We start from the raw sequence: 24000 nt of genomic DNA, 5'->3' as shown, positions 1-24000 counted from the left end.
TTGAGACAGTCTTGCCTGTCGCGCAGGCTGGAGTTCAGTGACGCAATCTTGGCTCACTGCAACCTCTGCCTCCCGGGTTCAAGCGATTCTCCTCCCTCACCCTCTCCAGTAGCTGGGATTACAGGTACACACCATCACACCCAGCTAATTTTTGTATTTTTAGTAGAGACAGGGTTTCACCACATTGGCCAGGCTGGTCTCGAACTCCTGACCTTGTGATCTGCCCACCTTAGCCTCCCAAGGTGCTGGGATTACAGGCATGAGCCACGCTGCCTGCCCTGTTTATTCCTATTTTTCTCTTGGGTTGTTAGACTTTGTTTATGGTTGATTTTACCATGTGGAAAATGGTTTTTATGTGTATCTTACGGCCAGAAATTTTGTTTTATTATTGGGCTTTTCCCATTCTACGTTTATTAAAGAATCTTCTATTGTTAAAATGGGCTTACTTCTAATGTACTACGTTTATATAGGTCTAAGTAGTTATTCCAGCTATGAAAGCCAGTTTCTGATGTTAATTTTTTATTACTTAAACTGCTCAAGAGAGGATGACCTACCATACTTCATTCACTCTTAAAACATGACGAAATATAGGATAACAATAACAAATTTTGTGTGTCCTCCTGTACACAGTGTCTTGTAGAACAACTAAAACAGAATAGCACCGGAGCTGGACCTCACCATACAGTTGCTGTATAGATTAGCTCAAATTTATGGTGTGGTTATAAGAAAAACTCTCAATTAGGATGAAAAGCATTCCTGTTTAGGAATTCTTCCTTAGTAATTTGTTATGGACTTGTTTGGTTGTAAATAACATCTAGATCTATGGTTCTTTCTTATTGGTGCCTCTTTAGTTCTGGTCATCTTTTTGGAACCAATTAATTTAGTTTTTTTTTTTTTTAAACTTAAATCTAAAAGCTAGAATTCCATGAATCCAGTTACTTAAATGTATTTTGCATAGTTAGTATTGCATTTTTAGAAGATAAGGCAGCATAAAATTACTATTTTGCAACATGAAGTAATTTCTTTAGCATGATGATATTAAGGATAAGTTTTATCTAATTTTTCTCTCATTTTTTTCTAATATTTCAGTAAAACTCTTAGTTTTTTTTTCTTTGAAAATATTTAATTTATCCCTAAGTAACTGTATCTACAATTAGATATACAGGGATGGTTGTTGGTTAACTGTAAACTTAAAGAGAGTGGTATGTCTTTTTATTTAGATCCCAAGGAAGAAAAAGAGGAAGAAGAGGATTCTGCCCTCCCTCAGGAAGTTTCCATTGCTGCATCTAGACCTAGTCGGGGCTGGCGTAGTAGTAGGACATCTGTTTCTCGCCATCGTGATACAGAGAACACTCGAAGCTCTCGGTCCAAGACCGGTTCATTGCAGCTCATCTGCAAGTCAGAACCAAATACAGACCAACTTGGTTATGGTACAGTACAACTACAATATGCCTGTTTACTAACTAGTTGCTGTTTTTTAAATGTAGTGTTGAGCATTTGTCTTAACAGCTTAACTGTCAGGGACAGGTATGATGGTGTAGGTAGTATTTCTTTGAACAATTTGCAGATATTCTACTTTTGTGTAATTACCCCATGCCATAATTTGATTTGCATTTCTTGACTGCAGAGAGAAAATATCTCATATCTACAGAAATAAAATTTTGTTTTGGCTTTATTTTTCTAGATGTTGGAGAAGAGCATCAGTCTCCAGGTGGCAATAGGTAAAAAAAAATTAAGATTTCATTTTTAAACCTTTGGGGACATAGCATAGTCATAGTAAATGATTCAGAAGTTACTTCCAGTTGAAATGACTTTGAGCTGTAAGACAAAATAACTTGCATTTTTGATACTGCATTTAGATTCTATGTTGATCTTGGTTAGAACTTAAACCATGTAATCTAGTTATACAGCTTAGAAATCATGTCTTGAGATTTGGGCTTATTCCATGGAAGGCACTAATGTGAAATACGGGTGTTCTGGCCAAGGTTTTGAGATTTTATTAGAATCTCCTGTCTTAAGTTGTGATTTATCTGTTGTTAGGTCTTTCGATATAGCAGATCACCAGACAATATTACAAAGTCAGTTGTTTTTTAACTTTCAATGCCATTGAGCCATTATCATCCTATCTTTATTTAATAAAGTGATAGCATATCTAGGATTTATATATTTTTAGTTTCAGTTATTATTTTTTATGATAAAGCAGCTAGATTTCAGTCCAGTTAGGTCATTAGGATGAAAATGCTAGATGACTTTCAGTTTTTGGCTACCTCTTAATTACCAAATAAAATCCCCTCAGATATAATCCTTAAAACCAGAATGCCTCATTTCTATTTACTTATTTTTAGTAGCGAAGAGGAAGAGGAGGAGGAGGAAGAGATGTTAATCAGTGAAGAGGAGATACCATTCAAAGATGATCCAAGAGATGAGACCTACAAACCCCACTTAGAAAGGCATGTCTCAGATTTTACTCCAGACACGTCAGTGAAATAGAAGTAGGAAAACACTGTTAAATACTTTTATTTGTTCTGTTGCCAAGCTAATGGGTATAGAATAAATTTTAAATGAGTAATTAATTATGCACTTGTAAGTCTAACATCTTACCATATCCCGATATAATCCTCTCTCCCATTTGTAGAACTTTATTTTGATTATATCCAAGTTTTTATGAGTCTGCATCTTTTATCTCAACAGGGTATCATGAATTGCCTGAATACTTAGAATTTTTTAACTTACTGTCTCATTTCTCTTTACAATTATAGTGAGATTTGATTTACAGGCATCTTTAGTCTGGGGAGGTTCATTCCATGAGCATCATATACATATATTTAGATTATTACTATGCATGTGAGGAACGATTGGTAAGAAATCACATTTCATGAACTGAGGATTGTAGTTTTATAACAAATAAATGATAACTCTAAGCTTTAATTTGTTGTCATAGTCTTCCTTGAAAGGACCTTTTGTTTAGTGTTGAAATGCATTTCTGTTTTCAGGGAAACCCCAAAGCCACGGAGAAAATCAGGGAAGGTGAAAGAAGAGAAGGAGAAGAAGGAAATTAAAGTGGAAGTAGAGGTGGAGGTGAAAGAAGAGGAGAATGAAATTAGAGAGGATGAGGAACCTCCAAGGAAGTGAGTAGGCAGTTATTAAAAATGGAAATCTAACAGATTTTGAAACCACAAGTGGAAAAAAGGGTGGGAGTGTGAGGAAGGATGTTGACATGCATGCTTCAAAATATGTATTTTTTTAACTTAAAAAAAATTTGGCCTCAAGCAGCTGACAGTTTCACTGGAGAAGAGACTCTTAGTAAAAAATGTTTAGGTTTTTTAGTTCTGTTGCAAGGAGAATGTATTTTATATTCTTAGAGTTTTTAGATAATACATGTTAGCAACTCTATAATAATACATTAAGATTTATCTAAGTCTTTCATAATACTGCATAGTTTATGGAAGGCATATATTTAATCTGTGATGGATGCAGACTGATTTGAAAGTGAAATTAAGAGTAAAATCTTGTTTGATTTGCCAGATATGTCTTTGACTTTATGTATTCTTGGTTATCCTTTGCCACTTGTTCTTTGGTCGTGTGTGTGTGTGTGTGTGTGTGTGTGTGTGTGTGTTATCTGCCACTTGTTCTTTGGTCGTGTGTGTGTGTGTTTGTGTGTGTGTGTGTGTCTCTTCAGCTAGCCTTTACTCTGTTCTTTGGCCGTGTGTGTGTGTGTGTGTGTGTGTGTCTGTGTGTCTGTGTGTCTGTGTGTCTGTGTGTATTCAGCCGCCTTCACTATGTAAGTTTTGATTCAGGATATGTCTGCTATTACTCTTTTGACAATTATAGGAGAGGAAGAAGACGAAAAGATGACAAAAGTCCACGTTTACCCAAAAGGAGGTGAGGAATTTTTACCCCTACTGTTTTGCACCTTATTCCAGTACCAGGCACTTTACTCACACATTTAGACTTCATGATAATCCTTCAGGAATGGCTGTTTAAAACTTTCACCACAACTTCACTAGTGTCCTTGATGTACAAGTATTATGTTTTTATTTTCATTATAAGATCTTGAAATTTCTAAAAATCTTAATAATTTACCTTTTGGGTGTGGTTATTAGTTTATTTGTGTTACTTTTTAATTCTATCAAATATTTGGTAATTATTGGTTACTTCTAACACAAATTCTATGTATACTAGTTCAGAGATTTTAATGCTTCCTACTATAAAATAGCTATTCCCTATAGCAGTTTGAGTCAAAGCCCACTGTGCAGAGTGCCACTTTTCTTTTGCTAACTTTTCTTCTGCATTTTGATAATAGAAAAAAGCCTCCAATCCAATATGTCCGTTGTGAGATGGAAGGATGTGGAACTGTCCTTGCTCACCCTCGCTATTTGCAGGTTAGTGCAGTTATATAAGAGCCTTTCAGGTTATATCCCATTACTTGTTCTTGCATCATGAGACTTTAATTTGTTGGCTTGTGTAGGCTTTATCATTGACATGTAATGTCAAGAAAAGTCTTTTTAAATGTAAAATGACGTTAACCCATTTATGCCTAGTGTTCCATTATTAGAACACTAAGCTTGTGCAATTTATTTATATTCTACTGCTCAAGAGCATCACCAAGTTCTGATTTTTCAGAAGAATCATTTGCAACCTCCAGCATAAATGGGTTAATCACTGTTAGTCCATTTGTGCTGCTATAATAGAGTACCGGAGACTGGATAATTTACGAAGAGCATACATTTATTTATTAGCCTGTGGTTCTGGAGACTGGAAAGTCCCAGAGCATGGTGCCCACATCTCACAAGGGCCTTTTAACTGTCAGCCCATGGTGGAAGGGCAAGAATGGGCTGAAATTGCTTTTGTAACATCCTCTCCATTAATAATATAAATCCATTTATAAGGGTAGAGCCCTTATGACCTATAGGTCCCACCTTCTAAAACTGTCACACTGAGGATTAAATTTCCAACACATGAACTGTAGTGAACACATTCAAACTCATAGCACCTTCTGTTTAAAAAAAAAAGTGAATAAGAATCTGAGCCCAAATAGAGGACTTTTCTTAGAATCTTGCAATATTACAATAATTCTCAATGTAATGTAAGTAATTCTGATATGAGATGGTTGTAACAGCATGCCAAGACAAGAGTAACAGATTTCATTTTAAAGTGATTTAGAAAAAAAGTTAAATTAGAACTCAAACCTGTGATTTCTTGGATTCTGTGTAGAATGAATAAAAGAGTTTTATCAAGTTTTGTTTTTATTTTTCTTGAGTAGATTATTACTATTACTATTATTAATGAGTTAAAGGTACAGCTTATATTTAGGTCCAGCAGGAAACATGAAAGCAAAATAATGCTTAGGAAATATCTGTTTGATCTTCAGCAGCAAATAAAACATGACACTAGGGCCTTACTTCTGGATTGTGGTTCAGTTACAACAATAGCTGCTCCTCCTTTGCTGTGTGTCATTTGATGCTCTAAAGCACAGTACAATATATGATCTCTTATCACCATAACAACACTATGAGTAGTTATTGTTATCTCTGTTTTACACATGAGAACTGGAGCTTGAAATATTTATCTCCTAAGATCACAAAGGCTAGTGAATGACAGACCCAGATTGGGAACCAGGTCTGTATATGTCCATGGCCTATGTTCTTAGTCATTTTATTATACTCCCACACTATCCATGTATGAAATCTAAGTATTTGGTTTTCCTTCAGTATTTTTGACTTAGCAAAGACAAGTACTTTCAAAAAGCCTTAATTTTTTTTTTTTTTTTTGCCCCTTTTACTTTCTCTGTTTTAGCACCACATTAAATACCAGCATTTGCTGAAGAAAAAATACGTATGTCCCCATCCCTCCTGTGGACGGCTCTTCAGGCTCCAGAAGCAACTTCTGCGACATGCCAAACATCATACAGGTACTTTTAAAATGTTTTTATCAAGTAGATAATTGCACTGTACTTTAGTTTTGCATGTTGGTAATGATAACGTTTTTCTAACATAAATTTTAAAAGATTCCGTAGTCAAATGTGAAAGAAAGGTATGAAAATAAAATGTAGTAAGACAAATTTTACAAAGGATGGACATACTAGGACTTTTGAATTTTTATCCTTTGACTTCTTGGACTTCTATGACCAGGATAATGATCTTTTATTGAGCATTTATTCTGTGTCAGCTGTGGACTAAATACTTTATATATGTTATTGCTAATCAGTCTGTTCAACACCACTAAATTGGTTTATATTGGTCTTATTTTACAGCTAAGAAACCAGAAGCTTCGCAGGATTAAGTAACCTGTCCATGGTCACATAGCCAGTTTTTAGCAGAAGTGTAATTTTCTTGCTGCTATTGAAACTGTAAAGGCTAGCTATTGAATTTGCATGTAGGCTCCCACAGGAACTGTCAAAAAGAGATGCTGAGTGTATGCAATATGTATTATAGAATAGACTCAAATTCAGTTTATTTGTAACCACTGACCATCTCAGTGCAGTGTACCTAATAGGAACAAATTGGGTACATACCACTGAGTATGTGCCAGACACTTTATAATTACATAATACCTTCTCAACAATCTTGGAGAGTAAGTCTAGGAATTCTAGTTGTAGAAGTATGTCTTCTGCCCAAGGTTATGCTGATAAATGTATTATCTCCTTCATTTACTGTAGGCAAGTTACTTCTCAGCTTTTCATTTTTCCTTCTCTGTGTATTAAGGATATCAGTATCAGTTATTGTAAGGATGAAATGAGATAATATATAGTGCTATTGACTGCACAGAGCGTGGCAAATGGTAGACTTTTTCACAATACCAGGATTGAACTTGAATCTTAATCACTCCAAAGTCTAGTTTTCTTATACCATGTTTCTTCAGAGTTATTTCCACAAGAAACAGTTATTTCTGTTTCTTGATAGGTACTACAATTTCTCTGTTCCTTCTGCTCCCTGTTAATACTGTTTTATGCCATAGAAAAGTCATTTCTGACAACTACTTTAGGTTGTTTTAGTTAAATATCACAAGCCTATGAAAAACTTGTATAAATTCAGTCTATTTTAAATATTTATATTTGGTTACTGCAGTTTTATGATATTGTTTTCCTTCTGCAAATTAGTATATGCAGACTTTTTTTGCAAATATAATTTATTTAGCAAATAGATGCCCCACCCAGATTTGTCCTGCTACGGAACTGGAAGTGTGGACATGACCTGGGAGATGCTAAGAGTTTCCTAAGTTAGAACTGTGCATTTTTAGACCTTGCTATATAAAGTATGGAACACAGACCAACCAGCATTGACATCAGTTGGGTTCTTATTAGAGGTACAGAATCTCAGGCCCTGCTTCACACCTGCTGAATCAGTATATACATTTAATAAGCTATCCAGGTGATGTCTAAGCTGTTTGGAAAGGAGTATAGGATTAAATTGGATACTGTTCACCTTGTAACTTAGATTCATGTTTTCATTCTGATGAATTCTAGTAATTTGAAGCAAAAGGAGTAGAAAATGTAGTGTCATTAATTTAGCAAATATATATATTGAGCACCTCTTTGTCCATGGGCTTCCCAAACAAGTGACAAAGAAATGAATAAGTACAATGCTCCTTTGCCTCGTAGATTCCACACCATGTTACCACGTTCATCAAAAATCCTGTATAATGGGGTGGAGGGTGTTGTGAGTGGCAAAGGGAGGTAGTTGAATGGTGCAGAAGATGGGTAGGAGAATAAGGTGAAGAAGTACAGGTACTATTTACATTTATTTGATAGCAGCATCTCCAGGCTTTTTAGTAAAGTTTGTTTATCTTGGGTAACATTTTTTTTTTTTTGAGACAGAGTTTCGCTCTTGTTACCTAGGCTGGAGTGCAATGGTGCGATCTCGGCTCACCGCAACCTCCGCCTCCTGGGTTCGAGCAATTCTCCTGCCTCAGCCTCCCGAGTAGCTGGGACTACAGGCGTGTACCACCATGCCCAGCTAATTTTTGTATTTTTTAGTAGAGACAGGGTTTCACCTTATTGACCAGGATGGTCTCGATCTCTTGACCTCGTGATCCACCCGCCTCGGCCTCCCAAACTGCTGGGATTATAGACATGAGCCACCGCGCCCAGCCGGGTAACATTTTTTAAACTGGAAACAGGGTATGATTACCTCTGGATCAGTTTCTGTACAGTGCCAAGTTCTTGTTTTTTGTTTTTGTTTTGTTTGAATGCCAGATTCTTTCTGTGTAAGCATTCAGTTTTCATGGTCTGTGAAAAAAAATTGTTTTAAGGAATAAAATATATGGAAAATATGGTTGTTTACTTGCTAAACACTTTGTCCAAGACCTGGATTAGTAGTAAAATTGAGATTAGGATTCCAGTTTTCAACTTTTACCTAGTTTTTTTTTTAAACAGGTTCTTACGCTACTGAATGTTTGGATTTTTTTTAAAAGCAATATTTTTCGTTTTTAAATTTTGTTTACCCAAAGTGTTTGTACATTGAAAGCAGCATTGTTTTTACTCTAAATTACCTGCCCCATCATCTACTTACTTATTGTAATGTAGGGAAAATACTTACAGGGTATCTAAAAAGAACACTAACAACAGTATTTTTCTTCATAGATCAAAGGGATTATATCTGTGAATATTGTGCTCGGGCCTTCAAGAGTTCCCACAATCTCGCAGTGCACCGGATGATTCACACTGGCGAGAAGCCATTACAGTGAGTATTATTTACCAGTGAACATCTGGGTGAGAAGGATATATGTCCTACTTGAAGGTTTGCTGCTTTGCAAACGTTTTAGTTGCTACTGCTGTTTACTTTCATCAAATAAATGAGTGGATGTTGATTGGGGGCATTAGTGGCCCTTTTCTTAGTTTTCCTCTATTTTTCAAGCAAACAGAAGAAAATCAGAAGAGTTTTCCATCTAGTAACATTTCCTAATCCTTCAAAAGAAGTATGTTACTGACAGTTGTATTATATATGAGCTCTGAATTCTAACCCTCAGTAAGAGCACTCTTTATTTCTCTGTTGGATCAGCCATTTGTTTTTCTACTCTCCTTAGATGTGAGATCTGTGGATTTACTTGTCGACAAAAGGCATCTCTTAATTGGCACATGAAGAAGCATGATGCAGACTCCTTCTACCAGTTTTCTTGCAATATCTGTGGCAAAAAATTTGAGAAGAAGGACAGCGTAGTGGCACACAAAGCAAAAAGCCACCCTGAGGTGCTGATTGCAGAAGCTCTGGCTGCCAATGCAGGCGCCCTTATCACCAGCACAGATATCTTGGGCACTAACCCAGAGTCCCTGACGCAGGCTTCAGATGGTCAGGGTCTTCCTCTTCTTCCTGAGCCCTTGGGAAACTCAACCTCTGGAGAGTGCCTACTGCTAGAAGCTGAAGGGATGTCAAAGTCATACTGCAGTGGGACGGAACGGGTGAGCCTGATGGCTGATGGGAAGATCTTTGTGGGCAGCGGCAGCAGTGGGGGCACTGAAGGGCTGGTCATGAACTCAGACATACTCGGTGCTACCACAGAGGTTCTGATTGAAGATTCAGACTCTACCGGACCTTAGTGGAAAGGAAGACTTTGGGCATGGAACAGCTCAGACTTTGTATTTAAGAGTTTAAAAGGACAAAAAAAAAATCTAAAGCATTTAAAATCTAGTAAAATAACCGAAGGGCCTGCTTTTTCCATTGTGGATCACAGCACACACATACATTCACCCTCCAACCCCCATTCCCTGTTCTCCCTCTATTGCCCCCCTTATAAAATTGATGTTGTCTTTACCAGAAAGGTAGACAAAAAAGAAGCAGCAGCAGCTCTTAAAGTGAGGGTTATTCTTATACTCAGTTCCAGCCATCAGCAGACTTCCTTTTTGGCAGATCCCCCTTCCAACCTGTAACTCTGATGTGCTCTGGATCAGCTTTTAATAGTATATTACTGTCTTCTAAATCCCTTCTCCTTCTCTACTGCTGCCCTGTGGTTCTGGCTCCTTCCCATTGCGGCACACATTTTCAAATACTGTAGAATTCTAATCTCCAGAGGCTGGCAGCTTGACTTGGCACTTTAGGGCCCCTTAGCAGGGTGAGCTGTTAAAACAGCACACATCTCTCATCCCCTCTTCCTTTTCCCCCACTGGGTTTCAGAAAGGAAGGATATATGGGGACCACCTCTCTCCTCTTCGATCCCAGAATCTCAGTCCCCCCCTCCCAACCCTCCATATGGCTCTCAATGGTGCTCACTTGCTGGAAGCAGGCTCCCAATAGGGAGGGGGCTGCCCTCTACACAGTCTCTTTGACTGTAAGACAGGGCTCTGTATCAGTGAGACGATGAGAAAAGTCCCGGGCTAATGGCGGAAATTTGCACTTTGAACATGTGTGTTTTTGTGTTGTGGAACCTGAGATTCCTTATTTATTAACAGAAAGTCTGATTTTTTTTTTTTTTTTTTTTGAGTCTTTGTTGCTATATTTTGTGGGGCTGGGAGAGAGAGAGATTAGATTATTTTGACATGGGATCCCTTCCATAACAGGTACTTTGAAGGCAAGACATAGGGTTGAAGAAGCACAGCCAGCCTCTGAAATCATAGCTCTCCAGTGGCCTTTAAAGAAAGCTGGTCCTCAGCACTAACAAAATCACTACAATAGCCTAGTGCTTTTTTGGAAGCCTTTTTAGGGAAGAATGTTAGGTTTGTGGTAACTAGTATGCTCTTTGAGATATTTAGAGCATTGAGACTTAGGAATTTCTAGAGGATGAGGAGGGTTGTTCAGAATCTAAATTATAGATAGAAGATTTTTGCGAATTTGTTTCTTTTGTTATCCCTACCATTTCCTTATATTTCCCTCGTTGGCCCAACTCTGGCTCCTTGCTTTTTGTTTTTTTTGCTTTGCTTTATCATCAGTTCATTCCAGCTCCCTATTAGTGAAGGACACTGCTGTTAGTGAAGGAACAAAGCCTATGAGTCCTAAAGTTTTAAGTCAAAGAAAACTGCTCTGTTTCCCCTTCAGTAACACTTCAGAATAGGAAAAATTTTAATAGCCAAAGTTAATACTTCTATATAATAACTGCTTTGGCTTTCACCTAAAATTCTGGGAATCATCATTTCCTTGGGATAGAGATTTTGTTGGGGCATGGATTGCTTATTGCTGTTCACTGGAGAGAAAAGCTAGTGTTTTTGTACAAAGCCATACCCCCAGAAGCCCAAAATCCTATTTTGGCTCATTTTTAGGTAAAGGGCAGTTCCTATCCTGTGTGCCTCAGAAGCTGGAATTGAAGGCTTACCCTGTTCATTGTTTATTGTCAGAAATGCATGACGGCTATTGGAAAGAATGAGGTTTTGCTGGGGGGTGGGGGGGAAAGAACAGCTTGTTTTTCACAAACGTGGTTTATCAATTTTTTTTAAATACTTTTTTCCCAAAAAGAGAATTAACAAAATGTCATTTCTGACAGAGGCTTACTTTACACCCACTAGTGTCGGCAGTTGGGATGCCAGGAAGTAGGGAGTGAGACACCTACAATCAGCAGTCTCAAATGCACTATTGTTTCTTTTCAGAGTGTTGCAGATTTGCCATTTCTCCAATATGGGGATAGAAAATGGAATAAAGATAGAAGGGATGTAGAATATGCTTACCTGCCAACAATAAGGGTTTGGAGTTGACTTTGGTATATTGAGTAGATTTGAAAATACAAGATTGATTGGGTGAGTCTACAAAAACATTGTTCTGATCTCCAATCCCTTTTATACTGTTTGACTAGCTAGCAGTTATAGTCCACTCTTAGTTTTTTCCTTGTCGCACTTATCCTTTGTCTCCTTAGGTTTCATTTGCAGTGGTTAGTCATCAGATATATTAGCCACCTACACAAAAGCAAACTGCATTTTTTAAGATCTTTCTCAGATGGGAAAAAATGTATTCTTTCCTATACCACTCTCCCCTCCCCACAAAAAAAACGAGTTCTGCTAATTAGAAACTTGCTGTACTTTTCCTTTCCGTTTAGGGGACAAGGGCCCTCTTCATAGCTGCCATTTGTGTACAATGAATTATTGCAGCAGTTTGCAATACTAAAATATTTTTTATGGACTTTATATTTTTCCTTTTGATAAAGGGATGCTGCATAGAAAAGAGTTGGTGTAATTAAACTATCTCAGCCCTTTTCCTGCTTTCCTTACTGCTCCATATGCCTCATTGTCCTTCCAAGGAGCTCTTTTAATCTTAAAGTTCTACATTTCATACTCTTAGTCAAATTTTGTTACCTTTTTAATAACTCTTCCCACTGCATATTTCCATCTTGAATTGGCAGTTCTAAATTCTGAAACTGTAGTTGAGATAAAACTATTTAATATTTTTGGGGATGTCTACCCTCTTGTTTGTGGTTGCCCAGGGTTCTTTTACATAATTGAGACTCCTTGATAATGCTTCAGAGAGTTTGAGCAAACACTGGCCATGGCCATGGGAGTACTGGGAGTAAAATAAAAATGTTAAGGTATAGAAAAGCATCCACGTAGAGCACTTAAACCTCCTTTGTACCTGTTTGGGGAAAAAGTATAAAGAGTATACTATCAATCTAACTGAGGTTATTATAGTCTGGTTGTTTGAAATACCATTTTTTTCTCCTTTTGTGTTTTCCCACTTTCCAGTGTACTCAAGAAAATTGAACAAATGTAATGGATCAATTTAAAATATTTTATTTCCTAAAAGCCTTTTTTGCCTGTTGTAATGTGCAGGACCCTTCTCCTTTCATGGGAGAGACAGGTAGTTACCTGAATATAGGTTGAAAAGGTTATGTAAAAAGAAATTATAATAAAAGGGATACTTTGCTTTTCAAATCTTTGTTTTCTCTTAATCTAGGTAAGGTATATTAAAAATAAATATGTAAAGAAGAAAAATAAAAGTGGTCTTCATGGAAGCAACTTGTCTTCCTTGGTTGTACTGAGTTACAGTTATCCTAGGGGTGAAACGTGATGCTGCTAAGCAAACCCAAATGCTCTCAGAACAGGTGTTATGTGGGCATACTATTGTTTGCTTTTGTTGAGAATCAGGTGGTTAATGTTTTACTGTTTAGTTCTTGATTTAAAATGCTGAAATGACATACATGATTCTGTTATCATTCAGTAAAGTTGGAAATCTTGCTGTTTTGACAACTACCTTCTAGGAAAAGTGGTCATACTAACCTAGTAGATGGAACATTAAGGATTCTGTGAGGTTAATTTTATCCTGATAGTGACAAAACCTTGGTAGCATTTGATATCAGTACTTTTTCTCAAAACTGAATGTATCAAGTGCTGATTTTTTAAAAAAAGAAAAAACTGTGATCCTTCTGCCTTCTTAGAAGTCCTACTGTAACTGCTGCCCAGGCTGCTCTCTCACATCTCCCATTTATTGTTTACTTTTGTAAATTTGCTTCTAAGATGGCATATGTTTCAGCTTATTGGCAATATCTATGATATAAATGATGAAAGCTAATTCATTCATTTAGGAATGAAACTTTCAGCCCTTACCCAATAAGTGTCATTCTCCAAGTTAAATGCAGTATAGACTGACAGCTCTCCAAATACCTTTTAACTCTTTTATCGTCATTTCAAAGCCCAGCTCATTCTCTTATTTTAAGAACCATGTGATATGACTGGGTAGAGAAGAAAAAAGGAAAGCATGTTGTCACTTGAGTTAGACTGCTTTAGAAATGTTACCAAGTTAGCGTTGGGTATTTCCTGTCCTTTGGAAGAGAACAGGCCTAAACAGTACCTTCCTCCTATGTAGCTACCAGGAAGGCACCATGATTGAAATTAGAGATGCTCCTTTGCTTGATTTTTAAGTATAAATTAAATTACCTTTAAAAAATACTTAAGAATGGCCATGAAAAAATGCTGTGTTTTTAAAGAACTTATTTCACACAACCTCTGTTTCTTGAACAAAATGTGAACTACCTATACAGAAAATAAAGTTGGAAAGTCAGTGGGATAAACAAATGTAGAATCAAAGGCTTCCATTTAAATTCAAACCTTGTTGTTGGATTTTGTGCATGTTATTTCTTGCAGTTTCAGTTTCTTATATGGGAGAAATGGCATTTACCTCAGAATTACTCTGAAGATCAAATGGGATTGCTTTAAAGCATTTAGCACAGTGTCTGACCCATGGTAGATGCTTAATAAATGGCAGCTATATCAATAATAATAATTTTATTGAATGAACCCTTCGCCAGCCTACAAAAAAAGGACATGGGGAGGATAAGGAAGGGTGATAAAATTAACTGATTCTAAGTGTGTATGAGATAGATTACATTAGGCAGGGGTGCCACGAGGATTATTATGATAGTGACCTTGTTGCTAAGTGCAAAAGCAAAACAATGACATAGAAACAAGTGTGCTAAGTACTGAGTGGAGGAGAGAGATGGAGGCAGACGCTGCAGGGGAAAAAAAAGACTGATTAAAAAGGGCCCTTTGATTCCACAGGCACAAAAATTCCACAGCCAGGAATTTGCTACTACCTCTGAGTCAGGCCCGCATGGGGGTGGGGTGCACAATCCCATTAGTAGAGAATGCCCAGTGGGTTTAGTCTGTGGGAGTCACATTTCTTATTTGGACCAGTGTAGACAGAAGTAAACCCAGCTCACTTGTTTCCTGGGACAGTTGAATTAGGAGATGGCTTTTGCAGAGCATTCACCACTGACCCCTCACCGTCGGGACCTCTGTAGCCGCTCTATCTGGCTAGCAAGGAAGATTCGTTCAGACCTGACTGCTCTAACGGAATCTTATGTAAGTTGCCTGTTTTGCTGTTGTCTGTTTTCCTTTCGTACTTTCTGATCCAGCAACTTACCATCATGTGGCAGCTCCGTTACCAATTGTGAAAGCTCTCATCCTGTAGTCATTCATGTAGGTTATTTGACATGGGCCCTTTCCTTGAGGAAACCCATGTTACCTTATTTTCTTCTTTCAGGCTGTTTAGGAGATATGTTACTTGAATGAGAAAATATATATGGGGTTCTAGATAGAATTGGCTTATATGTCTTGGAGGCTTTGTTTGCATGTTTTCTGAATACTACTAGAACAGATTAGCCATGGGCCCTCTTGAATTTGGGTTCTTTGTAGCCATTGTTCTGAATTTTTTAGCTATGCAAATGAAAGGTTTATAGGATAGGGAGGAAGAGTACTATGAACTTGGGGGAATTGCTAAATCCTACCAATTTCTCCTATGTAGCCACCTACCTTTTAGTATTCTGCATCAAAAGTAGAGTGTGTCTAAAGAGAAAGGTAAGCTATCAAAAAGATCTAGAAGATTCATTGGAGACTTGTGGAAGTGTCGAATTCTTGAGCTAACTGTGGAGTTCCGGGTTGGTCTTCTAATAGTAGGGAGATCCCCATCAGTCTCCACTTAAGATCTGCTGTGGAAATACTCCAGCCCCTGTGGAGAGTTCTGAAATCAGGCTCTCTGAGAACTGATTCATCTTTGTATAGTCTAACCAGACAGAAATCAAACTCTTTGGAAGTGTACAATGGGGAGAGGGAAGTTAGATAAATTCTACAATGGCTATATTCCAGGGCTTCCAAGTTGTGGCTGGTGTCTACAAGTATGTTTAAAAATACTTTAATATTAAAATATTCCAGTTTCCAAGAGAGTTTGAAGTGAGAAGGAAATATTCTTCTAAATCAGTAGTTTTCAACCATTAGAACTTAGTGAAATCTGAACATTCTTCCAAGAAAAATGCATAGGTACTCAATTTCAGGGAGTATTGGGTCTTTCTAAAGCCCAGTCACGGAGCCCAAATTAGAGTTCCTACTGTAGGCATATTATTTACTTTACAACTTGGATCCTTGGCCAGAGAGGTGAGAGATTTTGTATGAAATTTAGGGGTGCTTTAAGGACATTGGGATGATTACAGAAGATGTGGTGTTTTCCTGTATCCTCGGCCAGGTGAAGCATCAGGGCCTGAACAAGAACATCAACCTGGACTCTGTGGATGGGGTGCCAATGGCAAGCACTGATCAGTGGAGTGAGCTGACCGAGGCAGAGCGACTCCAAGAGAACCTTCAAGCTTATCGTGCCTTCCATGTTTTGTTGGCCAGGCTTTTAGAAGACCAGCAGGTGCATTTTACCCCAACTGAAGGTGACTTCCATCAAGCTATACATACCCTTCTTCTCCAAGTTGCTGCCTTTGCTTACCAGATAGAGGAGTTAATGGTACTCCTGGAATACAAGATTCCCCCTAGTGAGGCTGATGGGATGCCTATTGGTGTTGGAGATGGTGGTCTCTTTGAGAAGAAGCTGTGGGGCCTAAAGGTGCTGCAGGAGCTTTCACAGTGGACAGTGAGGTCTATCCATGACCTTCGTGTCATTTCTTCTCATCAGACTGGGATCCCAGCACATGGGAGCCATTATATTGCTAAGGAGAAGAAAATGTAGCAGTTGGTCCCTTCTCTCTTCCTTATTTTCTTTTCTAATGGAATATACATAGTTCCCTGGGGCCTCACTTTCCCATCTCAAATATCTGAAAATGATTAAGACTACAGGCATTTTTTTTCTTTTTTCCCTGACCACCTGTAGCCTGTTGAAGGACTGCAGGTATTTTCATTAAATAGGGTTGGAGACAACGCACAAATGTGCATATAAATTTAGTCTGGGGTGGGTGTGTGTACGTGCTGTAGGTGTAAGAGGGTGGGAGCAGGGATAACATCCTTCCACTTCAGGGTTCTAACCTTTCTAACACTAAGTAACCTCTACAGACATTTAACAGCCTTACAGACAGAATATACTTACGTTAATTCTGGTTCTGGATGGCTCATCTGAGAAGACTCAATTTAAAATCAGACTCTTTAGCCAATTTAAATGCTTAAAGAATAAAAATAATAGCTAACTTTATCTACTATATTGAGGCAATATGCCAAGGGTCTTTATTATGTACAGCTTTTACAACCTTGTGAGCAAGGTGGTGGTACTCCCATTTGGAAGATGAGAAAATAGGCCCACAGAGATTTGGTTAAGCTCACCCAGCTAACAAGTGACGCACTAAGTTTGAACACAGATTGTTCTCCTTGTAAAGCCTGTGTGCCTCTCACTTTAGAGGCCTGATTATGAATCACTGTGCCTCTTTGTCACAGGATGTTGGAAGATGCATCCATGTAATCTATTCCCATTGCTGGAAAACAGCTGCCATTACATGTCCTCAGAAGTCAGTTGCAAATTTTAGCATTAAAGTCAGGATTTGTTGTTCATACTTGGCAGTGAAGAGGGCAGCTGGAGATCTTAAGATTCCACTTTGGAAAATGATTAGGCCCACCAAACTTCTGAACCTTGGAAGCTGGGGCTGTATAGTAATACAGCCTGGTTTTAAAGTGCCCACTAAGTGTTCTTGAATATTGGGTTAGGCACGACTTGTACCAGGTTACCTCACTTTTACTATAATTAGTAATGCAGGCAGTGTAACCCAAGCATTTATGGACATTGAGTGGAATCCTACTCAAGTTAAGTCACCGAATTACTTAGTCATGAGGAGAGGGTGAGGCCAACTCTGTTTCTACTGGAGATGCCAGAGACTCTGAAACTATACAGCAAAGCCTCTGTGCTGCACAACAAAGAATCAGGCTCTGCCTTTAATTTCTTGTAAGAATCACACATAGTATGAAAGGTTGTTAAATGTGGCTGTGTACCTGGTGGTATAATGTGAATCCAAACATTTTCAAGTGTGTCATTTATTTTATACTTATCAGTTAAAACTCAAGATCATGGATTGGGGGCCCAGGTTAGTTTAATTAATTGAGGCTTCTGTTTTCTTAAATGAGCCAAGAGTCAGGGCTAGCTCCCTTAGGTTTCATGAAGTGGGGATGGGTAACTTGGCTTGTATCCTTACATGGTGTGTGTACAAACTCCACGAAGTAACTATTACCAGAGTACTCTGGGCTAGGCATTGTAACAGTTCAGGGAAAGTGAGGCCCTGCTTTCTAGTATGCATTTTGGAAATACAATTGTGTGTGTGTATACATACATGTACACTGTTACTGTAATCAGTGATGCAGACAGTGTAACCCAAGCATTTGTGGACAGTGAGTGGAATACTACTCAAGTTAAAAAGTCACAGAACTCCTTCACCTCGCATTCTCTGGAGTTAGTCATGAGGAGAAGGTGAGGCCCACTCTCTTCTCACTGGAGATGCCAGAAATTCTGTGTACATACACACACACACACACACACACACACACACACAGAGAGAGAGAGAGAGAGAGAGAGAGAGAGAGAGACTTGTAAGTCCCAGGTTTGTTAGGAAGTTAAAGGAAGAAAATTAATGGGGGCCCAAAGCAGTTTCCTGCAGGAGGTAGGAATTATGTCTTAATACAAAACTACAAAATACTCTGTACTGGTTGGGTACAAAATACAAGTCATGAGACAAGGGAAGAATTGGTCATTTGTAATTTGGGTACAGGTATGTAGTTCCCCACTGAATGTATAGTCTTATTCCACTCAAGCCTTGTCTTAATCATTTCTTCTGCTTAACAGCAGCATTCTCAAATAACAAAGTTTCTGCTTATTAATGTGAAACTCTTAAAGCTATCTGGAGAACTTTCGTTCAGTGGAGAAATAGGGATATCTAAAACTTCTTAATGGGAAATAACTGATTATGAACCTGCAGGATCTAAAATTACTCCATCAATTATGCAGGTAAAAATACATTTTGAAATTTTTTAAATAAAAAATAAAAAGATGTTGCCCCCATACTCCCTCCACCAAAAAAGTTTTTGAAAAAGAAGTGTCCCCTCTCCAAGTGTTTTATGTTCAGCAAGTATACCAGCAGACATCTGCTGACATTTTAGAACTCAGTGGAGCTTGGCTTAAGCTCTCATGAGTTGCATATGAAGGAATATGTATGTGTAAGAGGTGGATTTGAAGTGGCAGAGGGTACAGAAAAGGCACAAATACTGACCATTGGATGGGAGGAGATAGAAACAATGTGTAAGTCACAATTAAGTCACAGAATCACTAAGTCTTTACCAAGTGCATTCTCAGCACTTTGCAAAAAATCTGTGTATTTGTCTTTGAAGAAGCATACAATATGCACCCGAAAGAAGTGTGGGGAAAGCTCTTAGATAAAGGGGAGACGAGCAGTAGACCATGCAACAAAAATCAGCATATATGAGATCTGAATGTGAAATGGATAAATCAAGTAGAATAAGGGACTTACAGTGGATTATTATTCTAGGTGTGTGTCTTATAGTACAGAAGAGGATAATGATGACACTATGGAATTATGTTTTTTTAAGGATGTAGAACCACAAGATTTTGTTCATTAGGTTTTATTCTCTTGGTTCTTAGATCTGATATAGATAAGATCTCTGGGAAGTCTTGTATGGTAAAACTATATATATTGACTTATAGTTTAAGGTACATAGATTTAGTTTCTAGCCCTAACTCATTTTGTAAAAACAATTTCTTCCATCTATTTTCAGAGAGGAACTTCTGAAAAGTCCTCTCCGTGGGTAGAGAGATTCCATTTTCCTGAGTGAAGGAATTGCACAGATGAGAATTGATAAATTTTTCTTGCATTCATGTAAGAGAGTGATTTGGAAAAGCCTTGCAAATTAGCACAACTTGAAGGCCAAGCATGGAATAAAATTAGCATTAAGATAATCAGGTTTAAGTGATGTGAGAGTTTTAATACAAATGGAAAGTATAAAGTCATAGCTCTGGTATTGCTGTTATTGCAGGCTGCTGTGGATTAATGACCAAAGGATGACTCATTGTTGTGATCACTTGTCAGACAGGGAAAGGACTAGTAAATATTTCAGGAATACATATCTAAAAAGTTATTTAGATTGAATTTTGTTTGTGAAACCTCAGCTCTTCATGAGATACCTGAGCATCTCTGTTAAGGGGTGAAATAGAGACACAGGAAGCAGAAAGACCTCCACCAGGAGGTAAAGGGGGTTGGTAAAGAGGAAAGGAGGGGGGAAGTAGAATTTAGATTTCACTTCAGTTGATTTCTCTGTCTTTCGAGGCGCGTGTGTGTGTGTGTATGTGTGATACTAATGTGTTTAGGTCAGGACATTCCTTAAAAAGAATGGTTTGGCCTCCTGCCTCATCCCACTTGCACTGCAAGCATCAGACCCACCCAAGAATGAGCTCTCTGAATGTGGGTGCATTCAAAAAGCGAGGAGCAATAGAAACTTTATTTCTTGGCTTCCGTTGAGCTCTGAGGACCACAGATAAAGATAGAATAAGATAATTTGATAGTTTGATGAAATGTCTGGGTGTGAGATAAAATCCATGTGCTTATGATTTTTAACATAGAAGATATTGTTTGTATCAATCTGGTTTCAACACATAGAAAACAAAAGATGCAAGAATGGCTAACAATAAAGTTCTTTTCTCAGCAATACCATGAGTTACTTCTTTTCTGCATCTTTGGATGAATGAGGGGAATTTCAAGTGATTTCAGTATTGGATGAAACGTAATCCTCCCAGCCAGGGCCAGGCTTAATCAAGCGTGCTAAGTAAACCTCCATGCCAGGCCACTCACGCTGGGCAAAACTCCCAGGGCCAGTCAGCCTAGAAAAGGTAGATTGCCTCTGTATCACAAGCCAATGTTTTGCCCTCTGAATATGTAGTCCTCCTATCAGCTAGACTGCAGATGAGAAAGATTTCCTTTTACATGGTTTAATTTCAAGTAGTTGACTCCTCTACCCCCAATTAAGCCTTTGACTGAAAGAGAAGAACCCTGACTAGCCCATTTCTAGTCAGGTTGGAGGTAGAAACCAAATTTGTTAAAAATCAGAGGAAAATATGAAACAGTTACTGAGAGATTCTTTATTTCTATCCACATGTTCAAGGTAGTATGAAAGGGAATAATGTACCATGTCAGGCAGCTCTGCACTATTTTATATTATTTAATACTCTGGCATATTATCTCTTAGATGTGGAAAATGAGAATGAGCATTAACTTGCCCACATTTCCTCCTCTAGCATATGACAGGCCTGGAGTCTTAATTCTAGCTCTAAAGCTCACTCCACTACACCCTGTGCCATAGGACATTAGTAATCAAGATCCTCTTATTCTGAAATCCATTCTCCCTAACCCACTTCTTGGATAAAGCCCGTACAGACTTGTACCAAATTTTGCCCTGTAACAAAGTCTATTTAAATTTCTAAACTTTGAGAAAAGCCACTTTTTTCTGAGCTTCCTCATTTATGAAATGAAAATGATGAAAAATAGCTGACTATATGGATCGTTATAGACAAATTGGGCATCAGAAATTACTTGTAACTGACATACAGACATCACCAAATATATTGAATGCCTCAAGTAACTTGAATTCACAGAGTGGATTGAGAAGCAAGCTCTGTAAGTATCTCAGAGAACACCGGCTGCTTACTGGCCACAACCTAGACTTCACCCTATTGTGCCTATTGGCCTTTGGCCACTGGAGGCTGACCCAGTCTCACAGCCTCCAGGAATCATCCACCTCTCTGGAGAGTTACAACCCAGGCAGTTCACCCAGGAGGCAGCTTTCACAGTAGTTGGGGTCAGACAAGTCCTGGAAAAGGCTGACAGGCTCCAGAAGGAGCCAAGGAAACATGCAAGCTAAGGAGCTGCCCAGGATACATTAAAGCATGCATTTAGACTTAAAATCACCCCACCATATGCCTATACCCTCCTCTTAATACCAGAAGGAACTCAAACTTCATTTAGTTCAATCCCTTCATTAAACACAGCATGAAGAAACCAAGAGGTTCAGCAATTTGCCCTGGCATCCCAGCTAGGAAGTGGAAGAATGAGACCTACAGTCCATGGATTCCCTACTGTACTTTCCTGCTTGTCTATCAAACCAACCTAATTTTAGGAAAACATCTAAGTCTTTCTTGCTGTCTTGTATGCAGCGCCCTCTAGCTCCCTCACCTCTAATAATCCTTAAGCTTTAGGAACAGCACCTCAAGACCCAGACTTCTTTTGCCACTCCAATCCCCACCTCTACTATAATTTGAGGGTGCAATATTTCATCCCTCCCCTGATATGATGGGGAAAAGATGTGGCCCATTCTGAGGGATGCATTCTGAAGTAATGACTAAATATGTTACTCCTTTCAGGGTGTCATTTGAACAAGGCACTCATGGAAGCTTTTTAAAAATAACATTCTGAAGCAGGTGTCTTCATGTCAGATCAACGCTTATTCCACAGGTAAGGTAAAGGCTTGGGACTAATTTCTCTTCTCTTAATCCCTGACTCCTGTCTCCAAAGCTTGGGATGGAGTTAGGTTTGGAGGTTATACAAATGATACAGTTTGGCTGTGTCCCTACCCAAAATCTTATCTTGAATGTAATCCCCACAATCTTCACATTTCAAGGGAGAGACCAGGTGGAAGTAATTGAATCATGGGGGCCCATGCTGTTCTCCTGATAATTCTCATGAGATCTGATGGTTTTATAAGTAGTTCCTACTGTGTTCATTCTCCTTCCTGCTACCTTGTAAAGAAGGTGCCTGCTTCTCTTTCACCTTCCACCATGATTGTAAGTTTCCTGAGACCTCCTTAGCCATATGGAACTATGAGTCAATTAAACTTCTTTATAAATTACCCAGTCTCAGCATAATAATGGACTAGTACAACAAATGAGAGGACACTGAAAAAAAAAAGCCCATATTCCAGCAACATCCTGGCCAGTAAAGATCTAGTTGCAAGGGGAGCAGAACTTGGAATGGGAGATTTAATTTTCTATGATGTTCTCATTGGTAAAGTGTTAGCAACAGCCAGTGTGAGAGACTGGAACACAAGCATCGCCTGTTCTGTAGGCATTGTTGGTGTATGTCTGACATTTTATTCTACCATTTTCAAGGAAGCTTTCCCATTTTCCTTTTCTTTCATTGTTAAGAGTTTACATTTCCCCTGATATCTGAATGATGAAAAGGAGCTAGCCATGAGTGGACCTAAGCAGGGGAAAGGTAATGTTAAGTGCAGAGCCCCAAGGCAGGAATGAACTTCCTATCTTCAAGGAACTGAAGGAGGGCCAAGGTGGTCAAAGACAGGTTAGTCGTGTGAGCGGGGGAACAATGCCTGTGCTGAGGCCCTTGAGCCAAAGATTAGGAAAAACACCCCAGTTGTTAAACAATTGGGTTTATTACTTGTTGTAAACAGAAGAATGTACACCTTGGGAAACACTGAAGTGTCTTGGTAAGAGTGTGTTAGAACCTATTATGCGATTTAGGCTTTGATCAGATGATTCAGGGTGGCTCTAAGAAAGCAGAGGTTTGCTCTGGATCTGATGCTGTCAGAAAGTGCGGGCAATTCCGTGGGTATTCTGTGAGTCGTGCATGCAGTGACCTTGTTTTTGTCTATGTTTAGGCAGAATTATGAAGTAACCTTGTTTTATTTTATCATGGTCTCCGAGTCACTTTGTCTGAGGTTATCTATAATACTGTTTAGATTATTTAGGCTCCCTAGGCTGTGAGCCTCAGACCAGCTTATAATATTGTAGTCCAGCTGTAAACATCAGATCAATTTTGGACATCAGGGTACATTTTTTCTTTTTCATTCATGACAAGATAATGTATAAAAAGAGATCAGGATTTTATTCTTCTGAGTACAGACAACAGGTCTAACAGACGTCAGTGTGTTGTTAGTATTTCCACCTGGATCACAAAGAGCAGCTCATAAATTTAAAAAGCAAAATCAAGATAGGCAATCTTGAAAGGTTTCATGTTACTTATTTTATTTTATCCATGCTTCCTCCTCCGTCTCCACATAACTAACTCCTGTTCATGCTTCAAGATCCATGTCACCTTTTTGAAAATGTCTCTGATTAGTACCCCTATATCACTGCTGTCTCCTCTTTGCTGCAACTTTATATATTATCTTCCATCCGTACTGCTTCCACTACTGATTACTGTCACTACCACTGCTACAGACAAGGATACTGAGCTCTGACACGGAAAAAGGTGCTTTGCACACAGCAGCTCTTTTAATCCTTACCACAACCCATTGCACTTGATGATATCATTCTCACTTTCTAGATGAGAGAACTGAAGCTCAGAAAGGTTAAATCACTTGCTCAAAGTTGCAGAGCTGGG

At 38.5% G+C, this 24000-nt stretch overlaps 2 protein-coding genes across 3 annotated transcripts in view; both read left to right on the top strand.

The window, feature by feature from the left end:
• ZFP91 (ZFP91 zinc finger protein, atypical E3 ubiquitin ligase) overlaps positions 1–12784 on the top strand; it is a 43343-nt gene extending 30559 nt beyond the window's left edge. Inside the window, exons 3-11 of one of the 2 annotated variants that reach the window (XM_012471443.3) lie at positions 1221–1430; positions 1685–1721; positions 2349–2450; positions 2994–3128; positions 3832–3882; positions 4304–4382; positions 5797–5911; positions 8582–8681; positions 9025–12784. In XM_012471443.3, coding sequence (XP_012326866.2) covers positions 1221–1430; positions 1685–1721; positions 2349–2450; positions 2994–3128; positions 3832–3882; positions 4304–4382; positions 5797–5911; positions 8582–8681; positions 9025–9535 — 1340 coding nt within the window. In that variant the 3' untranslated portion in view covers positions 9536–12784. Of the gene's footprint in view, positions 1–1220; positions 1431–1684; positions 1722–2345; positions 2451–2993; positions 3129–3831; positions 3883–4303; positions 4383–5796; positions 5912–8581; positions 8682–9024 lie in introns of both variants that reach the window. The other variant, XM_012471442.3, reaches the window with a different exon arrangement.
• A 178-nt stretch (positions 12785–12962) lies between these two features.
• Positions 12963–20601, top strand: CNTF (ciliary neurotrophic factor). The gene is made up of 2 exons (XM_012471444.3): positions 12963–14710; positions 15867–20601. Exons 1-2 carry the CDS (start codon positions 14597–14599, stop codon positions 16353–16355), a joined length of 603 nt encoding a protein of 200 aa, XP_012326867.1. The 5' UTR covers positions 12963–14596; the 3' UTR covers positions 16356–20601.
• The last annotated feature ends 3399 nt before the right edge of the window (positions 20602–24000 follow it).

The sequence above is a fragment of the Aotus nancymaae genome, unplaced genomic scaffold (assembly GCF_030222135.1).
Source record: "Aotus nancymaae isolate 86718 unplaced genomic scaffold, 86718_ANA_hifiasm-v0.15.2.pri h1tg000059l, whole genome shotgun sequence".
In the NCBI taxonomy this organism is placed as follows: domain Eukaryota; kingdom Metazoa; phylum Chordata; class Mammalia; order Primates; family Aotidae; genus Aotus; species Aotus nancymaae.
This window is presented reverse-complemented; position numbering and strand designations above follow the sequence as displayed.